This window comes from Rhinoderma darwinii, chromosome 3 (genome assembly GCF_050947455.1).
Source record: "Rhinoderma darwinii isolate aRhiDar2 chromosome 3, aRhiDar2.hap1, whole genome shotgun sequence".
Classification (NCBI taxonomy): Eukaryota; Metazoa; Chordata; class Amphibia; order Anura; family Rhinodermatidae; genus Rhinoderma; species Rhinoderma darwinii.
Genome location: NC_134689.1, coordinates 376,546,607 through 376,564,977, shown reverse-complemented (window position 1 = coordinate 376,564,977; position 18,371 = coordinate 376,546,607). Strand labels below are relative to the sequence as shown.

At 44.1% G+C, this 18,371-nt stretch overlaps 1 protein-coding gene across 2 annotated transcripts; it reads right to left on the bottom strand.

Moving 5' to 3' along the window:
- Positions 1–3,652: 3,652 nt before the first annotated feature.
- Positions 3,653–15,996, bottom strand: LOC142750040 (epoxide hydrolase 3-like). Of its 2 annotated transcripts, none has more exons than XM_075858789.1 (8): positions 15,919–15,996; positions 11,756–12,012; positions 11,333–11,418; positions 10,481–10,638; positions 10,267–10,395; positions 8,107–8,210; positions 7,820–7,968; positions 3,653–7,070 (listed from the first exon to the last, which is right to left on the bottom strand). In XM_075858789.1, exons 2-8 carry the CDS (start codon positions 11,996–11,998, stop codon positions 6,836–6,838), a joined length of 1,104 nt encoding a protein of 367 aa, XP_075714904.1. In that variant the 5' UTR covers positions 11,999–12,012; positions 15,919–15,996; the 3' UTR covers positions 3,653–6,835. The 2 variants fall into 2 exon arrangements, with proteins under 2 accessions (XP_075714904.1, XP_075714903.1); XM_075858788.1 differs by lacking the exon at positions 15,919–15,996 and adding an exon at positions 15,267–15,405.
- Positions 15,997–18,371: the final 2,375 nt, after the last annotated feature.

Below are 18,371 nucleotides of genomic sequence, written 5' to 3'. Positions count from 1 at the left end.
CGTATGCCTCCTCAACTGAGTAGACCCTTTGAGATGATTGGGACATTTTTATTAGGGGGGTATGTAGTGCTTCAACACATGTAATACTCTTTATAGAGGTGGTTGTGTATGTTGTGCTTTTACACGTGTAATATGAAATTTATAGGAAGAAGAAAAGGAAGGGAAGAATAAGAAAAATGTAGGAGAAAGAAATTTATTGAAGTTCAATATAGAACTGTGAACAAATTTCAGTCAAAAAAACCTGAATGTCTGTCGCTAAACGGACGCTGACTATAACGCTATAAATTTATACTAACTGTCGCTACGCTATCAAAAATTTAGTGAACTAACTGAATGTCCGTCACTAAATGGACGCTGACTATAAGATGTAAATTTATTCAAACTGTATTAAAAAATATATAGCTATAACTTCTGCTATATATTTTTTTTACAAAACGGTCCGCTACTCTAATGCTACTCTTTTTTTTTTTTTTTTACAGTTCTATAAAAAAAAAAAAGGCCCAAAAAAAACCTGCGTAAACAAATTACCACTGAGGCTGATTATTAGACTCAGCACTCAGTAGCCGCAGGGCGCACGCAAAAAAAAAGGTGCAGTAATACAAAAGGCCAAAAAATAAAAAAAACTTGCGGCAAAAAAAATTACCACGGATGCTGATCAGTGATGGCGGTCACTGATCAGCACTCAGTGGCCGCAGGGCGCACACAGGGAGGTGCAAAAATACAAAAAAAAAGAAAGTCCTGTGACAAAAATTGGCGGTCAGTGATGGCGGTCACTGATCCGCAGCCGCAGGACGTAAAAAGGGAAAGAGGGGGAGGGGGGGATGGGTACAGGGATAAGACGTTTAGGAAAAAACAAGTGCTGCTGCTGCTAAAAAAAAAAAATCAGCAGCAGCACAGATGATGATGATGACGGTTCACTCTTCAGCAGGAAACAGTCGGGTGAAGACGTCACAGCAGGATCGCAGCACAGAAGGCCTCAGATTCGGTAAGATGGCTTCACAGACGGTCACACCAGCTCTGCTCACCGTTCCTAACCGGAATGAGGTGGGCAGGGCTGGTGAAGGGTGTTTCAAACACCCGCCATGGCTGCGATTGGTCGGTCGGTGCAGACCGACCAACCGTAGCGATCGGGGGGCTGGCATCACCGCCATTTTTTACGTGGAAGATGGTAGTGATTGGTGCTGTCCTAGACAGCACCAATCACCACCATATCACTGTGCCCTGTGGCACAGTAATAGGCTAAAGCCGCAAACGGCCGCAATTGGCCGGTCTGAATTGACTGGCCAATGGCGGCGATCGCCGATGCAGTGGGGTGGCGACACCCCCCTGGGCATCGTGTACAGATGGCCTGCTGTTATGAACAGCAGCCATCTTTACTTTAAAACCTTCTCATTTTTTTTTATAACTGTTTTCCCGTTTGCCGTAAATATACGGGATTTTGCGGGACGTCAATGCTTTCCATGACGTACATTTACGGCAAATTTCGGGGAGGGGTTAAACATTGCTATGTAACAAACGGTATGTTTACAATGCCCCCCCTCCCCCCTCGACTATAGCCAACTTTCAGCTATTTTGAGGCCTCGGCCTGGGGTAGGGCCTCGATGTTTTGCTATGGGGCCCTTTGATTCCTGTGTTCGCCTCTGTCCACACACCCAATTAAATATAAAGAAGTATAGAATAGACGATGATTTCGTATTTTATTTATATTTTCACAAAATTATTTTTTTTGTCCCGATGTGAGTCACAATTATCATCAAAATAAATAGTAGTGCAATAAAAATGATCAACACACGAGTGTCAGTTTCAAGGCTCTACATCCAATACGTGTGTGTGTGTGTGTCTGTGTGTCTGTCTGTGTGTCTGTGTGTCTGTGTGTCTGTGTGTGTGTGTGTGTGTGTGTGTGTGTGTGTGTGTGTGTGTGTGTGTGTATAATAGTACCAGTTGAGAAAAGAGAATTTATATGTAAACTAAAACCATTGAGTATCTGCTCTAACACAAGTTATAGATCATGTTATACGACTTTCAAATAACCTTTCTGTTGTAAATTTGCATTTAAGGTCTCTGCTTGCTGCGACTAATTGGAAATCTTGTCCTGACCATCTACAACTGACACAGGTGAAGGGCTTGTTACAGTGTATCAGAGCTCTCTCTTAGGGCATGTTCAGACATGGCGGAATTTTTCCACTGCAAATGTTGCTGCAGATTTGTTGCAAATTTGCAGCAACATTTTCATATTTGACAGGTAATTCAGACGTTGCAGATATCATAGCGGACTTGCTGCAGATTTCAGTTTTTGCATTTCAAAGGCTGAAATCTGCAGTGAAAATCTGCTGCTTCTCCGCTGGCGACCATGCATGCTGCGGAATGAAAATTCTGCATCGCAGCCTAAATTCTGCAATGTTATTTGCTGCAGAATCTGAACTAGGTTACCTAAAAAGGTTTCGAAAACAATGGAAAATCGGCTGCTGCAGATTTCCACTGTGGACAGTCCGCAGCAGAATTCAACAGCAATTCTGCCACGTCTGAACATGCCCTTATAGCGAGCTGTGCACCTGGACAAGATTAGGCCAAAAGTCAGTCTCTGGATTGTAAAAAAAGTAAGTTACTGACAGCAAACAGAGATCTTGAAAACTATGAGGAATAGATTCACAAATGATATTAGAAAACTGCAGAACTTTTCATTGTGCAATGATGACGTTTTATTAAATACAACTGGAAAAGCCCTTTAGGGCGAGTTTCACGTGGCTGTAATATGGCCGCACTTCAGTGTCTGTAGTAAAGGCTACAATACTACTTCTTAGTTATCTGAAGTTTGGTGTTGCAGCCATAATAAGGACACTAAAATGCGTCCATATTACAGTGTGAAACTGGCCTTAGGGTCAAAGTTATCTGACACCCGTATCACCCATGTGAACAAAAAACAAACAAACTTAAAGGGGAACTCCGGGGGGAAACGCTATAGCAGGATCACACCACACAAAATCTACCCCGCTACATGCACTCGGTTCTTGTCACGTGACTAAAATCGGAAATCATGGGACGTTCATGTTAGGGGGGATTCACACGAGCGTGTATTCGGTCCGTGCGGGCCGCGTGGTTTTCACGCGGCACGCATGGACCAATACAAGTCTATGGGGCAGTACAGACAGTCCGTGCTTTTTGCGCAGCGTTTGTCTGCTGCGCAAAAAGCGCGACAGGTTCAATAACTCTGCGTATTTCGCGCATCACGCACCCATTGAAGTCAATGGGTGCGTGAAAATCACGCGCACCACACGGAAGCACTTCCGTGGGACGAGCGTGATTCGCGCAACAGCAGTGAAAAGGATGAATGAAAACAGAAAAGCACCACGTGCTTTTCTGTTTCCAAGCATCCAAACGGAGTGTCTTTGCGAGGAGCGAACCCCGACAACCGAGGCAAACTTCACCGGGTTCGGCCAAACTCGTTTTGGCCGAACCCGGCAAAAAAATTTCCGGTCCGCGACGTCGGGAGAGATTCACTGTGCATGGTGCTGAAAGAGTTAAACTGTTTCAGCACCATGGACAGTGACTTGCGATCCCAAAATACATGAACCTGTAAAAAAAAACGAAGTTCTAACTTACCGATTACTCCTGTCTCCTTCCTGCAGTCCGACCTCCCGGGATGACACTTCAGTTCAAGTGACAGCTCCAGCCAATCACAGGCCAAGCACAGGCTGCAGCCAATCACAGGCTGCAGCGGTCACTTGGACTGCCGCGTCATCCAGGGAGGTGGGGCCCGATGTCGAGAGAGGCGCGTCACCAAGGACGCGTCACCAAGGACGCGTCACCAAGGCAACGGCCGGGAAGTTCTCGGTAAGTAGGAACTTTATCTTTTTTTTTTACAGGTTTTGCGATATTGTGTTCGGCATTCACTGTCGAGGGTGCTGAAAGATTTAGCTCTTTCAGCACCTTGGACAGTGACGGGCGTCGACAAGCCTCATCTCTATGATGCCGGCTGCGCGAAAATCACGCAGCCGCGCATCAGACACGCATGACACACGCAGCTGTCAAATGGTTTTTGCGCTCGCAAAACGCCGCGTTGTTTGCGCGCGCAAAAACGCAACGCTCGTGTGAATCTGCCCTTACTCTGTGGGGCAAATAAGGTTGACAACTACCTAGATGTATCTAGAACAGGGTTATGGAAACTGCACTCACAATTTAAGATATTCCCATGGACCACGGCCATGACAAGAGTAGTCGTGTATAGCCCCCCTGACCCTCAAAACCATACATCAGAAAATCCATAGAAATTCATAGTAAGCGGATTTCCTATAGTATAATATAAGTACATCAAACTGAAGATAGATTGTCTCCTCTGGTTAGAACTGGATTTGGCTCTGTATTATGGGAATATTATGTCAGTATTATGCATCTTGTTTTTTAACCCCTTAATAACGGTGAATACGCCTTTTTATAGATGGCACGGGTCAGCCCTTATAGTCACAGGAAGCTCCAGCTGGTCATATAGTTCACCTGCAGCGCACTCTGCAGGGTAAATGTAGTATTACATGTCGGCCAATTGATTGAATATGGACGGCCGGATTCGTCAGGAGTGGGTCCTGCTCTCACCTAGCCGCTTCCTGCTCTGGTTCATAGAGAGGGTCCTGAGTGGAGGACCCCTTTTCAATGATACCAACATGTCCTAGTACTCTAGAATGACAAGTTTTTAGACTGCTATAGAATAATGGCTGCATGGAGGATAGGGGAGGATTGGGGCCTCATGCACACGAGCGTTGAGGTCGATCAGGCTGCAAACTACGGAACCAAGTGTCCATATTTGGGACTGTAATGCCTCCGAGTTGCTTCCGCAAACGTTCTGTATATTACCGCCATCTTGTTTCCGTGTGTCATCCCTATTTTTCGTGATCGGATTTCCAAGGATTTCCCCATATCAGAATGCTGCTCTAGTTATATAAATGGCGGACAAAACTATTGATTCTATTTTACACATTTTTTTTTACATGATTAAAAGAATAGCTTGACCTTGAAAAAAATTGTATTTTCATTAATTTTTAATCACTAAAAGCCCAAAATTTCTAGCTATTGCTGCACGTGTAAAAAAAAAAAAAGAAAACAAAATTGGTGAAATTCATGTTAATGGAATAAGGGAAAACGAAAAAAGTTCTATCCATTTAACCAGCATGTGAGTTTAAGGGTATGTTCACACAGCCTATTTTCGGGCTGTAAACGCCCGAAAATAGGCCGGAAAATCGGAAGCAGAACGCCTCCAAACATCTGCCCATTAATTGCAATGGGAAAACCGGCATTCTGTTCTGACAGGCGTAAAAAAAACAGCAGCGAAAAAAAAGTGCAGGTCACTTCTTGGGACGTTTTTGTAGCCGTTTTTCATAGACTCTATTGAAAAAAGCTCCAAAAACGGCCATAAAAAACGCAGCAAATGTCGCGAGTGGCTTAAAAACCGTCTGAAAATTAGGAGCTGTTTTCCCTTGAAAACAGCTCTGTATTTTCAGAAGTTTTTGACTCAGAGTGTGAACATACCCTTATAGTTAAAAACAGTCTGGTCATGAAAACCCAAAAATCAATAAAAGGTTTGAGGCTGGGGCTTCACGGCAACCTCACGGTCTGCCTATGGGGGGAAAGGTTGCGAACAACTTGCGACAATCACAAGAATTTAGAGAAAACATTGGGGTTGCGCCACAGTCACATTAAGCCGAGATTTACCATGACATTGTGGAGAACTCGTCTAGAGCTCTGGATTGGTTTTGTATTTTTCAGTATTTTCATCTGCACTCTCCTCCATATTTTCTCCCATACTGCACATAGAAATATTGATCCATTATACGGATATCATACAAATGTAAAACATGAATATTTTTCTGCCCTCATGGAGCATGATGGGTATTGAGTCATTTGGGCTCCATATAGCATTCACAACTTTGGCTCCGTATTACAGCACATAGTAATGCAAGGTAGGGGCGCTCCGCTCAGCAATCATGGTCTTATGCAAGAGGCCTTAAGAAGATGTGTTTTTGAGTCAATGTCAGACAATTGGCCTAGTATTGGGGTCCAGAGTCAATGTTCTCAAAAATCGCACCATAGTGACTAGACAGCCCAACAGGAGCACATAGTAAACATATCCCCAGATCTAAACATCACCTCCTGTCTGACCAGAGCCTCCTGCTGTTTCTCTCCACCATGCTTTACACTGCAGCTCTGCTTTCCCATGAGTATCAGCACAAGCTCACTAGTAAATCAATGCATGGAGAACAGATTTACATTTTAGCATGGATAAAATAATAATTATAAAACAAGCAACTAAACTGACGACTATCAGGTAACTATCACACATATACTAATCCTCAATAAGGGAAGGGGGAGTGTTTTGGATACATATCCATTATAACTGGACCCCAGATATCTACACTATAGAATATGTGGTTGTATATACAAAGTACCATGATATCCCCAGACTCCTATAAACACAAGTTATACAATCCCTGAGTATATACATTATAGTTGGAGCGACTGATCTCTATACACACGTTGAATCAATAATGTTCTATAAAAATTTAAGTTTGCTTCTCAGACCTCTATATACAAGTTATAGATTCGGCCATTATGTACACATCATAGCTGGGTCACCATATCTTTATACTCAAGAATCATATACACGCTCTCTATACATACACGTGATAGAGTCAGTAGTCCTACATGGACATTTCCGCTCTCTATATACAAGCTACGGTCAGTTATTGTCTGTATATACATCAAAGCTGGGTCACCACGTATCAAACTAGCGAGTCTGTATTTGAGTCTATACACATCATCTCCACCGCTCTATGTACACATTATACAGTCAGTGTGTGGACACCGGCATCTCTCGTCTCAGAAAGTCCCACATGATCTTATTCACCTCCTCGGGCTGGTCTTGCTGCAGCCAGTGACTGGCATTAGGTATAATCTCAGCCTGGAAGGGTGCGCGGACGTATTGCTGCATTTCCGGGACCATTGCAGCCTCTAGGAAGGTGTCTTGCTCCCCCCACAGCAGCAGTGTGGGCACGAGAACGTCCTGGGCTTTTACCGGAAAGAACCTGCAGAGACACACGTACTACTGAGAGGTGGACCCCGGATAGACTGACCACTGCACTCAAATATATCAATAATATATGCCAACAAAAAATAATAATAGTTTCACTACATCACATTAAAGTGAACTCCACATTTTTCAAAATCATCTAATATTCATGTCTGCGCTGATTAATTTTATAATATATATTGAATAGGAGTCTGGGAAGTTATTGTGAGACAGAGCTCCATATCTACTACTTCCATTCACAGAGTTATAGAGTTAAAAGAGTTGTCCAGGATTAGAAAAATAGCTGCTTTCTTCCATAAACAGCGCGACACCTGTCCATGGGTTGTCTGGTATTGCAGCTCAGCTCCATTCAAGTCAATGGGGCTGAACTGCAATACCACGCACAACCTGTGGACAGGTGTGGTCCTGCTTTTAGAAGATAGCAGCCATTTTTTTCTAATTCTGCACAACCTCCTAGCTGGGGTCAGCAACCTTCAGCACTCCAGCTGTCGTGAAACTACAACCCCCAGCATGTGTTGACGAAAGGCTTAGACCCAAGGCTTTATTATTACAGCCAAAGGCTGTAAGAGCATGCTGGTAACTGTAGTTTTACAACAGCTGGAGTGCTAAAGGTTGCTAACCCCTGTCCTAAAGTAATAAAAAGTTCAATGGGAGCTGAAAAAAATCCATATGCAGTGAGCTCCCCCTAGTGGTGACTGCAAGCAGACAGAATTTTATCATTTAATTAAGTATTGTTATTCTCACCCAAACAAGTTTCTGTAGTAGTTAAGAGCAGGTGTTAAGGCTCCCCTTTGGGAGGGGTAGTATACAAAGGCCTCTATCTCTTCCTTGCTTAGCCTCCGCTCCTCATTCTGGATCCCCATACTGGCATCTATCAATGGCTTCCGGATGTACTGCAAACAGAACAAAGATGTTTAACAAGTAAGTTTGTAGATGAAGTCAAGGGCCGCATCGGATTCTTCTGAAATGTGGTAGGATGACGGCTACTGAAACTACTGGACAGTGTCTTCTATTCAGCAAACAGCACTCACCTCAAAGTCACCGAGGGATAGGAGGATTTCAGGTAGGACTGGCAGCTGGAAAAGGAAGACATAACGGGAGGAGAAGAGCTGAGATGGATGCGCCAGCACATAATCTAAAAAGAGAATAACATTAGTGTCAGACAAAAGAAAAATCCCTATATACCAATATCCTAATATACTCCTAATAAGCTCCCTTTATGTGGAGTGATTCAAGTAATGGGTTTCTACTACTTTGTATATACAACCACTGAATCTATAGTTTAGATATCTGGGGTCCAGTTATAATGGATATGTATACAAGAATCTCCCCTTTCTCTTAGGGCATGACCACACGTGGCGGATTTCCTCCGCAACTGTCCGCATCAATGCCGCACAGAATCTGCGTTGCAGATTCTGCTGCGGATCTGCACAAAATGTGCAGTAAATTGATGCGGACTAGCTGCTGCGGACTGCGGTAAAAGTACTTCCCTTCTCCCTATCCGTGCAGGATAGAGAGAAGGGACAGCACTTTCCCTTGTGAAAGTCAAAGAAATTCATACTTACCGGCCGTTGTCTTGGTGACGCGTCCCTCCTTCGGCATCCAGCCCGATCTCCCTGGATGACGCGGCAGTCCATGTGACCGCTGCAGCCTGTTATTAGCCTGTGATTGGCTGCAGCCGTCACTTAGACTGAAACGTCATCCTGGGAGGCCGGACTGGAGACAGAAGCAGGGAGTTCTCGGTAAGTATGAACTTCATTTTTTTTTACAGATACATGTATATTGGGTTCGGTAGTCACTGTCCCGGGTGCAGAAACAGTTACTGCCGATCGCTTAACTCTTTCAGCACCCTGGACAGTGACTATTTACAGACGTCTCCTAGCAACGCTCCCGTCATTACGGGAGCCCCATTGACTTCCTCAGTCTGGCTGTAGACCTAGAAATACATAGGTCCAGCCAGAATGAAGAAATGTCAAGTTAAAAAAGCAAGACGGATCCGCAGCACACATAACATGTGCATGACAGCTGCGGACTTCATTGCGGAAATTAGAATCTCCATTGAAGTCAATGGAGAAATTCCGCCATGAGTCCGCCACTGCTCCGCAACAGACAGAGCATGCTGCGGACACCAAATTCCGCTCCGCAGCCTATGCTCCGCAGCGGAATTTTACGCCTCGTCTAAACGAACACTGCTAAATTAAAGTGTAAGTCAATGGACAAACGGCTCCGCTGCGGATTAACGCTGCGGAGTGTCCGCAGCGGAATTTAAGTGAAATTCCGCCACGTGTGAACCCAGCCTTACTGAGGATTAGTATATGTGTGGTAGTTACCTGATCATCCATATTTTCCTGGTGGTTTAGTTGCTTGCTTTGTAATCCTAATCCTATCCATTCTGTAACGTAAATCTATTCCCCATGCATTGACTTCCTGAAGAGCTTGTGCTGCTAATATGGTCAAGCAGAATTGCAGTGTAAAGCATGAGGGAGAGAAGCAACAGGAGGCCCTGGTGAGATAGGACGTGATATATATATATATAGCAACTACTGGATTTCCCCCCGCACCTGTTCACACAATGCAGAGCTGATCATGACAGCCCCTCTCCTCCATTAACCGTATATAGCAACCCTATATTCTCATTGTATAGTCGGTGCTGAGAAAAACAAGTGCAGGTAATGTAAGAAAGCAGAAAAAGCTCAGATCAACGCTTATGCCAGAACTACAATGGCCTGATCGGTGCTGCTGTCCCATCTGAGCACTTTATTCTGTCCCCCTGCATGATCTGGGCAGTCACTGTTCATATAATCTACAGAACAATAGAAAAGACACTAGATTGGGGTCAGCAACCTTCGGCACTCCAGTTATTCTGAAACTACAACTCCCAGCATGCCCTGACAACCAAAGGCTTTATTATTTCAGCCAAAGGCTGTCAGGGCATGCTGAGAATTGTAGTATCACAACAACTGGAGTGCCGAAGGTTGATGACCCCTGCGGGAAAAGAAGGTCACTGACATGCACCAATGGGGACCTCTGATGAATAATATTTCTACCTCAGCATTGACGTGAGTGTCTGGAGCTGCACAAAAATCTACCAATAATCTGTAGCTTGAAAACCGAGATTTATTTCATCAGATTATTGTATAAATTATTGGCCTCTTTACATAAGAACTGATCCAAATGAATTAATACATCACCATGGAAGGCCGATGGGTGAGGAGCATTCATTACGATGAGTCGAGACACCATATTGTGGTGACGAACAGCAAATGTCCATGCCAAGGTGCCCCCCCAGTCGTGTCCCACTAAGATACAGTCTGAGTAGCCTGGATGGGAGAGAAGATAGGCCGATTAAAATGAACTCCAAACCTTATCTGTTTGTACCAGACTTGTGAGACACGAAGCCCTCACCCAGTCCAGTAATGATATCCTGGATGTCCTGTAGTAGACTCTCCATTCTGTAATCACGCAGTTCAGGAGGAGCATCGGAGCCCCCAAATCCTCTCAGATCCACAGCCACAGTCCAGTAGTCCCGGGAGAACTCATCCAGCTGGTATCTCCAGGAGAACCTGCCAACAGCGAAAGGGAATCAGGCGGAAGACTCTGCAATCAATATGTGATCATGGAATACATGTTATTGACAAGACCTCCAGAACGAGAGGCACCCATTCTGGTGGCTTTCAACCCTGGCTAATATAGGGGTATCCCGAACAGGGGATCACCGCTATTACATCAATATGCCCTAATAGGACATATAGACGAGGTTGTCCTGATGATAAATATGTGTTTTAGCTGTGATTCAGGAAGCAGACATTAAAGGGGTATTCCTAGAATTGACAATTAGCTAATAATTGTCTGATCGCTGGTGGCCCCACTGTTAGGACCCCCAATGATCACGAGAACAAGGGTCCCAACCTCCTGTTCCTCCTCACGGCTTGCCCGCTTTGAGGAGGACATTTAATGGTGTGGCGATTGAGTATGTGCAATGCCGCTCTATGGGAATGACAGAGTATAGCGCTCGGCTGTTTCCTTCTGCCCAATAGTCATTGAATGGAGCAGCGGGCACATGCTTGACCACCGCTCCATTCAGGATTCTCCTCACTGCGTGTAGTGCAGTGAGGAGGACCGTGGGGCCCTGGATCTGTTCTCGCCATCGGTAGGGCTCCCAGTGATCGGGCCCCCAATTATCACATATCCTGTGGATAGGTGATAACTATCGATACTGGTACAACTCCTTTAAACACAAGACTTGGAAATAATTACCAGTTCTCGGGGAAGCCGTGCAAGAGAAGCATTAATGGGTTCCCCTTTTCTCCAGATGCCACGTAATGTATGCGTATACCAGATTTCTGTGTAAACAAAAAGTAGATGATCAATGAGTGATCCCCTACACCCGCCATCTTTATGTCACATTATATTTGTACTATACCGAACTGTAGATAAAGTCATGAACCCACATCCACTTTATATGCATTCATCTATTGCCGCTAAGCAAATTGTATAAACGTGGGATTCCCTGCTAACATTTTGATAAAAATCCACTTGTCACTTCACGGCAACCTCTTAGGTGCAGAACTGCATGGCGGCCGCCACCACTGCATCACAGCACCTGATGGAGAGCAACCCAGGAGCTGAACAGTACCCCTCCTGCCGCACTATGTCACCATCATCTCCACAACCTCTTACCGTGATGCGGATGTGCCCATGTTGGCCATGCTTGCTGCTTGTTAAGCAGGCTGGGGCAGTCTTACGTGGCACACAATGAAATGCCCTGAAAGGTCCCCTGGCGATGAGCTTCAGAGCATCGGGCAAGTAGGAAGCTGCTGCCAAAAGAGATGCCACATAGACTAGGATCCAGAATAGGACCCCAGATACCTTCAGAGCAGCCCGGGTCACCATCAGGAGGAGACGAGACACATAAAACTGCATTGTCGCTCCACTGCCTGTAACAAATAGACAATTGTGAAATATTTCCAATGGCCACACTCCATATCATGCACTTACCGGTTGGCTTTATCACCTAGACCACGTCCTTTAAGCCAGAGACATAGCGGCACATTTACTGATGCGTCTGCGCCTACAATTTGGCGCATTTCATTTTAGAGCGGATGTTTGAACCTCTATAGAAACTTTAACCCCTTCCCGCCGCAGCCATTTTTCAGATTTTCTATTTCATTTTTTCTTCCTCATCTTCCAAAAGCCATAACGCTTTTTTTTTTTTTTGTCGATTTAGTCCTATGAGGGCTTGATTTTTGCGGGACGAGTTGTCGTTTTTTTATGGCACCATTTATTGTGCCATATAATGTACTAGAAGATGGGAGAAAAATTATTTGTGGGGTAGAAAATAAAAAAAACTGTGATTCGTCCATAGTTTTTTGCGCTTCGTTTATACGGAATTCACCATGCAATTAAAACGACATGTTAACTTTATTCTACGGGTCAATAGGATTACAGAAATACCAAATTTATATAGTTGTTTCTATATTTTACTACTTTTACAAGTCAAAAACGAACTGTGAAAAATAAAATGTATTTTGTGTCGCCAAATTCTGAGAACCATAACTTTTTTAGTTTTCTGTCGATGAGGGCTTATTTTTTGAGGGATAAGCTGTAAATGTTAATGCTACCATTTTGGGGTACAAGTGAGGTTTTGATCACTTTTTATTCTATTTTTTGTGGGAGATGAGGTGACCAAAAATTAGAGATTCTGGCGTTCACCGTGTGATCTAAATAATGATATATTGTAATAGTTCAGACTTTTACGGACGTGGCGATACCAATTATGTTTATTTCTTTATTTTTTTACAATGCTTCAGGGGGAAATTGGGAAAAGAGTTTTTTTTAAAACTTTTAATATTTTTTTTTGTACAGAAAAAAACCCTTTAACTGATGTTTAATTTTATTAGTCCCCGTAGGGGACTTCAACCAGCGATCGTTGGATCGCATGCACTATATACTGCAATACTAATGTATTGCAATATATCTTCTTTCTGACAGGTTTCTATGGAGTACAAAGCTAATGGGAGCACAAAGATGGCAGACCTGGGGGTCTTCATTAGGCCCCAGGCTGCCATAGCATCCAACGGCACTCCACGATCGCATCCTGGCAGTGGGGCGCTGAGCTGTTAGAGGGGGTCGTCCCCCACTTTCTAACGATATAAATGTTATTGACTGTGGCATTTAATGTTATTGACTGTTATTGACTGTGGCATTTAATGCCACTCGTTACTTTGAAGTGTCGGCTGTAACATACATCTGACACCCGCATTGTATAGGGCGGACTCAGCCTGTGAGCCCGCTCCATAATTCCCCTACCCGGCTATGACGTATATAGCGTGCACCACTGATACATTTGTGGCATCTTTTGACTGTCTGGTCTGAGTTTGCACTGTCTAAAACGTTGTAAATCTGCCCCAGAGACTTTATAGGACTGGCATAAGGAGGATATGTGACTTGCATCCACAGGATATGTCATACATGTCAGATAGATGGGGGTCCCACCTCTGGGACCCGCACCTTACTCTACCCCCTAAACCCTGTTCTAGCTTTTTGCGCTCATGCTGCCTCCCGGCCACTAACTGATTACATGGTCGGGAGTTACGGAATCAGTGTAACTCCCATAAAGCGCCTGGGGTCCTGGGTTCAAATCCAACCAAGAACAACATTCACACATAGTTTGTATGTGCTCCCCATGTTTGTGTGGGTTTCCTCCCACACCCCAAAAACATACCAATAGGGAATTTAGATTGTGAGCCCCAATGGGGACAGTAAGTGAGGAATATGTTGGTGCTACATAAGTACCAGAAATAAAGAACTGAATAGTAGTTATGGAAACAGCGTAGCTCGTGTGTTACGCTGCCTCTGTAGCTGCCATTCACTACTATAGGAGTTACGCTGTTTCCGGAAGTCCTGACCGTGTAATCAGGAGATGACTGGGAGTCAGCGTGAGCACAAAAAGCTAGAACAGGATTAGGGTGCCCCATTCTAGAGATAGGTGGGACCCGCATTTATCTGACACCCAGGATATGTCATAAATGTCTTTCATGGGAAAACTCCCATTCTACTCTCTTTTTTTGTCCCCCTAGGGGACTTGCAGCAGTGATAATGCTTTGAAATACATTCAAGTGAATAGGAGCAGAGCTGCGGTACTGCAGCACGGCCGCTATACAGCGCTTCCGAAACTGGCCACATAACATCTGGTGCCCGGACCCCCGCCGATCATATACTGATGACCTACCTTGTGGATAGGTCATCAGTATGAAAGTCTGCCACCTGCCTGGACAACCTTGACAGCTGAGATGGTTGCTTTCTCTGTTACTCTGAGTACAGCTGTCCATCACAGCAGCTGTGCCAGCGCAATCCCAGTACACATATATACACGTCCAATAAGGGGCTCAAAATAGAAACCTATATATACATTGTGATGTGGAAGGGGTCAAAAACTCAGTCCTCGAGCTATGGTCCTAGGGAACATCGCTATATAGGAAATCAAGGCAAGAATATTGACCACTATGTGCCTTATTCTATGAAGAGATCAATGCAGGTGGTCTATAGAGGCAGGGTGAAGATGCCCTCACAGTGCCAGTCCCCAGGATGTCAGCTCGGGTGCAACATGATAACATTCATTACAAAATTATTTCACATTTAGGGGGAGATGTATCAAAACTAGTGCAATTGAAAAGTGGAACAGTTGCCCATGGCAACCAATCAGGTCGCTGCTTTCATTTTCCAAAGGACCTATGAAAAATTAGTGGTTGAATCTGATTGGTTGCTGTGGTTCCTTTGCACCAGTTTAGCTACTTCTCCACCTTAGTGTCCAGCACTGTGAGTGCTAAATGCTAAAAGCAGAGAATCCCTTTAAGTGACACAATGTCCACAAACGTAGACAACATAGCAGCCACTCGCAATGTCTATGTGATCTGACACTGGTGACCTCCATAGGCTTCAATAGAAATGTTGCAGCAAGAAACTGTTCTACACTGACAAAAAAGTTGTGAAAAAATCGCACAAACGCCGCATCACGTGTCAACGCACCAACAGTGTGAAGAATATGGTCTTTTTTATATGTCTGATATTCCTTTAAGAACTTGTTTTACTATTTAAACACGATATACACATTGCCAACATTGTACAAAAATGTTACGATCGATTTGTAGAGTGACTGACACCCATTAAGCCAATACCATGCAAACATCACCTGTAATATTGTCTCCTTGACTCGGCCACTTTACAAAGGACATCTGTCAATACCCACCCATTGACCAATTTCTCGGCAATCCATTGGATAATAACGCTGTCTATCTGCCATCCAAGGCACTCTATTGGTTGACTTTTGACCCACAGCAAGGTAGGTTAGAGCTTTTGTGGTTTGGCTAAAGAACAACGTTGTCATGACGTGGGCGGGATCAAACAGTGACCTCCCGCTTATTGGCTGTTCCGTTGTACAGAAGCTTTATAAAGCAGTTTACACTTGTCAATCATTTTGACTGACAAGGAGTGAGCCGGTTTTGTTCTCGGGAAGTACAGTCATACATTTTACTATACTGATTGTCGCCAAGCTTGTTACCATGGCGACTAGTCATATCTATGTAGTTTAAAGTGGATTACACTGCCTCTGTGTATTCCAGTCACAGCAGCTATTGCAATAAGCAGGTTTTTGTTTTTTTCAAGTATTTTTTTCTGCTGCAACGGTAAGTTCAACGCAGCGTAAATACTGCGGATTTTCCGCAACGGTATTTGTTGCGGAAAATCCGCAGCATAATACAGTAGCAACAAAGTGGATGAGATTTGAACAAATGTCATCCACACGGTGCGTAAATGCGGAGCAGAAAAAACGCTCAGAAAATGACCTGTGTGCGGTTTTTAATCCAGGGCATGTCAATTGTATGGCTCACACGGGGTGGATACGCTGCGGCCCTGTGCGATGCTGGAAATTCCGGACGAAAAACCGCACGTAACTGCTAGCCGGCTGATCTCCTGGGATGATGTTTCATCCAAGGAGACCGCTGCAGCATGTGATTGGCTGCAAGGTGGTCACATGGGATGAAGCGTCATCCGAGGAGGCCGGCCTGGAGGAAGAAACAGACTGCTGTGTACGTATACGATTTTTTTTCTGAGTTTCATTTTTTGCAGCGGAATCGCGGCAAACTCACCGCAAAAAATGCAACAACTGCTATTTGTTGCCAGTTTTACATCCCACTGCGCTATTACACTCGACTGCGCTACTGATTCCGTCCGAAACCACGGAACCCTGTCACAACGGTGACAGACGGACACCATTAGCTAGGTCTCCGTCATCATTGAGTTCAATGGTGAGAGAAACGGAAGCTGAGGTTTCCGTTTGACTTTTCGCTGAGGGGTCAACCCAACAGAAACCTCAGACGGAACCCCTCAGTGGAAATGAACGCTGATGTGAACACAGCCTAAGTCTCCTTAGTCGTATCCTTTTCCCAGTGTTCCCGTGCTCTGCTACCTGTACCCTGAATCCCGTGCTGTATTTGTTCCTGTGCGCTCACTAGTGTCGGAGTCGTGTTGTGCCATCGGCTACGCCTGCTGTCATACACCACGTCTGGTGTCATCTGCCACGCCTGGTACCTCCTGCCACGTTTTGCATCACCTGCCGTAAAAGTACCACCTGTGCCCAAGCCGCTGCTACTGTCTGGACTATTACAGGTACCCTTGTGCTTGGACTTTGTATAGACTTGAAAAACCAACAAAGTATGGGGTACAATTAACACACAGTAGTCTCATATAGAAAAACATACAATCTTTATTAGAAATACATGAACAATAAAAAATTAGTCATGCAAAGCATGAACAGGACGTCCCTCTGTATAGAGAGCAAAATATAAAAACTTGGTGACAAACAATGGAAAATGCAGTCCAACACTCAGAATCAAGATGCCAGGTGCACATGTCAAATGATCCAGCTGATCAGCATGTAAGAAAAAGGTACAACAAACGTGTGTGTGAATGTAACTGATCACTGAGTATGGTGATCAGTGTGTAATAACAAGACGTAAACGTGAGTAAACAAGATCAAGAGACATGTATACAAGTACCTACCCATGTAGCTCACTTAGCACAAAGAGAGACGTCACAACCAACGCGCGTTTCGGCGAAATGCCTTCGTCGAAACGCGCGTCGTGTGTGACGTCTCTCTTTGTGCTGTCTCCCACTACTTGGTTGGAGGATCTGTTCACTTTAAACCCATATACTACCCCTAAGTTATCCCAGATTTATCAACAAACTTTAACTATCCAAACTGAATATAAACGATGTTATATTGCAAAATGGGAAGAGGATTTGGGCTTAACTCTCACTGAGCCAGAAACACATTTCATATTAGCGAACACCCATAGATTCTCTCGTACGAGAACACAAGACAACTCATTTAAGTTAACCACACGATGGTATAAAACACCAACTGTACTGCATGCTATAAATAATTCAATATCAGATAAATGCTGGAGGTGTACTGGCGCCACGGGATCGCTTTCGCACATATGGTGGCATTGTTCCATAATTCAATAATTTTGGCAACAAGTAGAAACCGTTATGAATAACATATCTCTCAATATTAAACTCACACTGGCATTGATATTACTATGGAAGCCTATAACTGGTTTCACACCAAAAAAACATGATCTCCCAACTCATATGATAACTGCAGCAAAGCTGCTTATTCCCACACTGTGGAAAGAAACTTCCGCACCCTCCTTTGCTCAATGGTTAGATAAGGTCTCTGAAATTCAGAGATTTGAGGAATTAACTCATTGGGAATCTATGACACGTAAGGGTATGTGCACACGCAGTGTTTTCAGCCGTTTTTCGGCCCGTAAACGTCCCGAAAAACAACTGAAAAATCGGAAACAGAACGCCTCCAAACATCTGTCCATTGATTTCAATGGGAAAAAGGGCGTTATGTTCCGAAGGGGCATTTTTTTACGCGGCCGTTTTTAAAAACGGCCGCGAAAAAGAAGTGCATGTCACTTCTTGAGCCGATTTTGGAGACGTTTTTCATAGACTCTATAGAAAAACAGCTTAAAAAATAATCATTAAAAACACTGCGAAAAACGCGACTTTGATTAAATAAGGTCTGAAAATCAGGAGCTATTTTCCCTTGAAAACAGCTCCGTATTTTCAGACGTTTTTTTATTTTGTGTGTGAACATACCCTTAGAGATACTTAGACACCTGGTCTACATGGTTTACATATACTGATTATCACAAGCTACAGCAAACGATGTAACTTATTTTTTACTATTAATGAATCCGTAGATATGTCACTCACTTTTCTACAC

Coding starts and splice junctions, on each gene's coding strand:
- LOC142750040 (XM_075858788.1), bottom strand. CDS start 15,309: ATGTCCTTTGTAAAGTGGCCGAGTCAAGGAGACAATATTACAG. Junction 10,639..11,332: donor CACGGCTTCCCCGAGAACTG/GTAATTATTTCC, acceptor CGCTGTTGGCAG/GTTCTCCTGGAGATACCAGC. Junction 7,969..8,106: donor TATCCCTCGGTGACTTTGAG/GTGAGTGCTGTT, acceptor TTCTGTTTGCAG/TACATCCGGAAGCCATTGAT.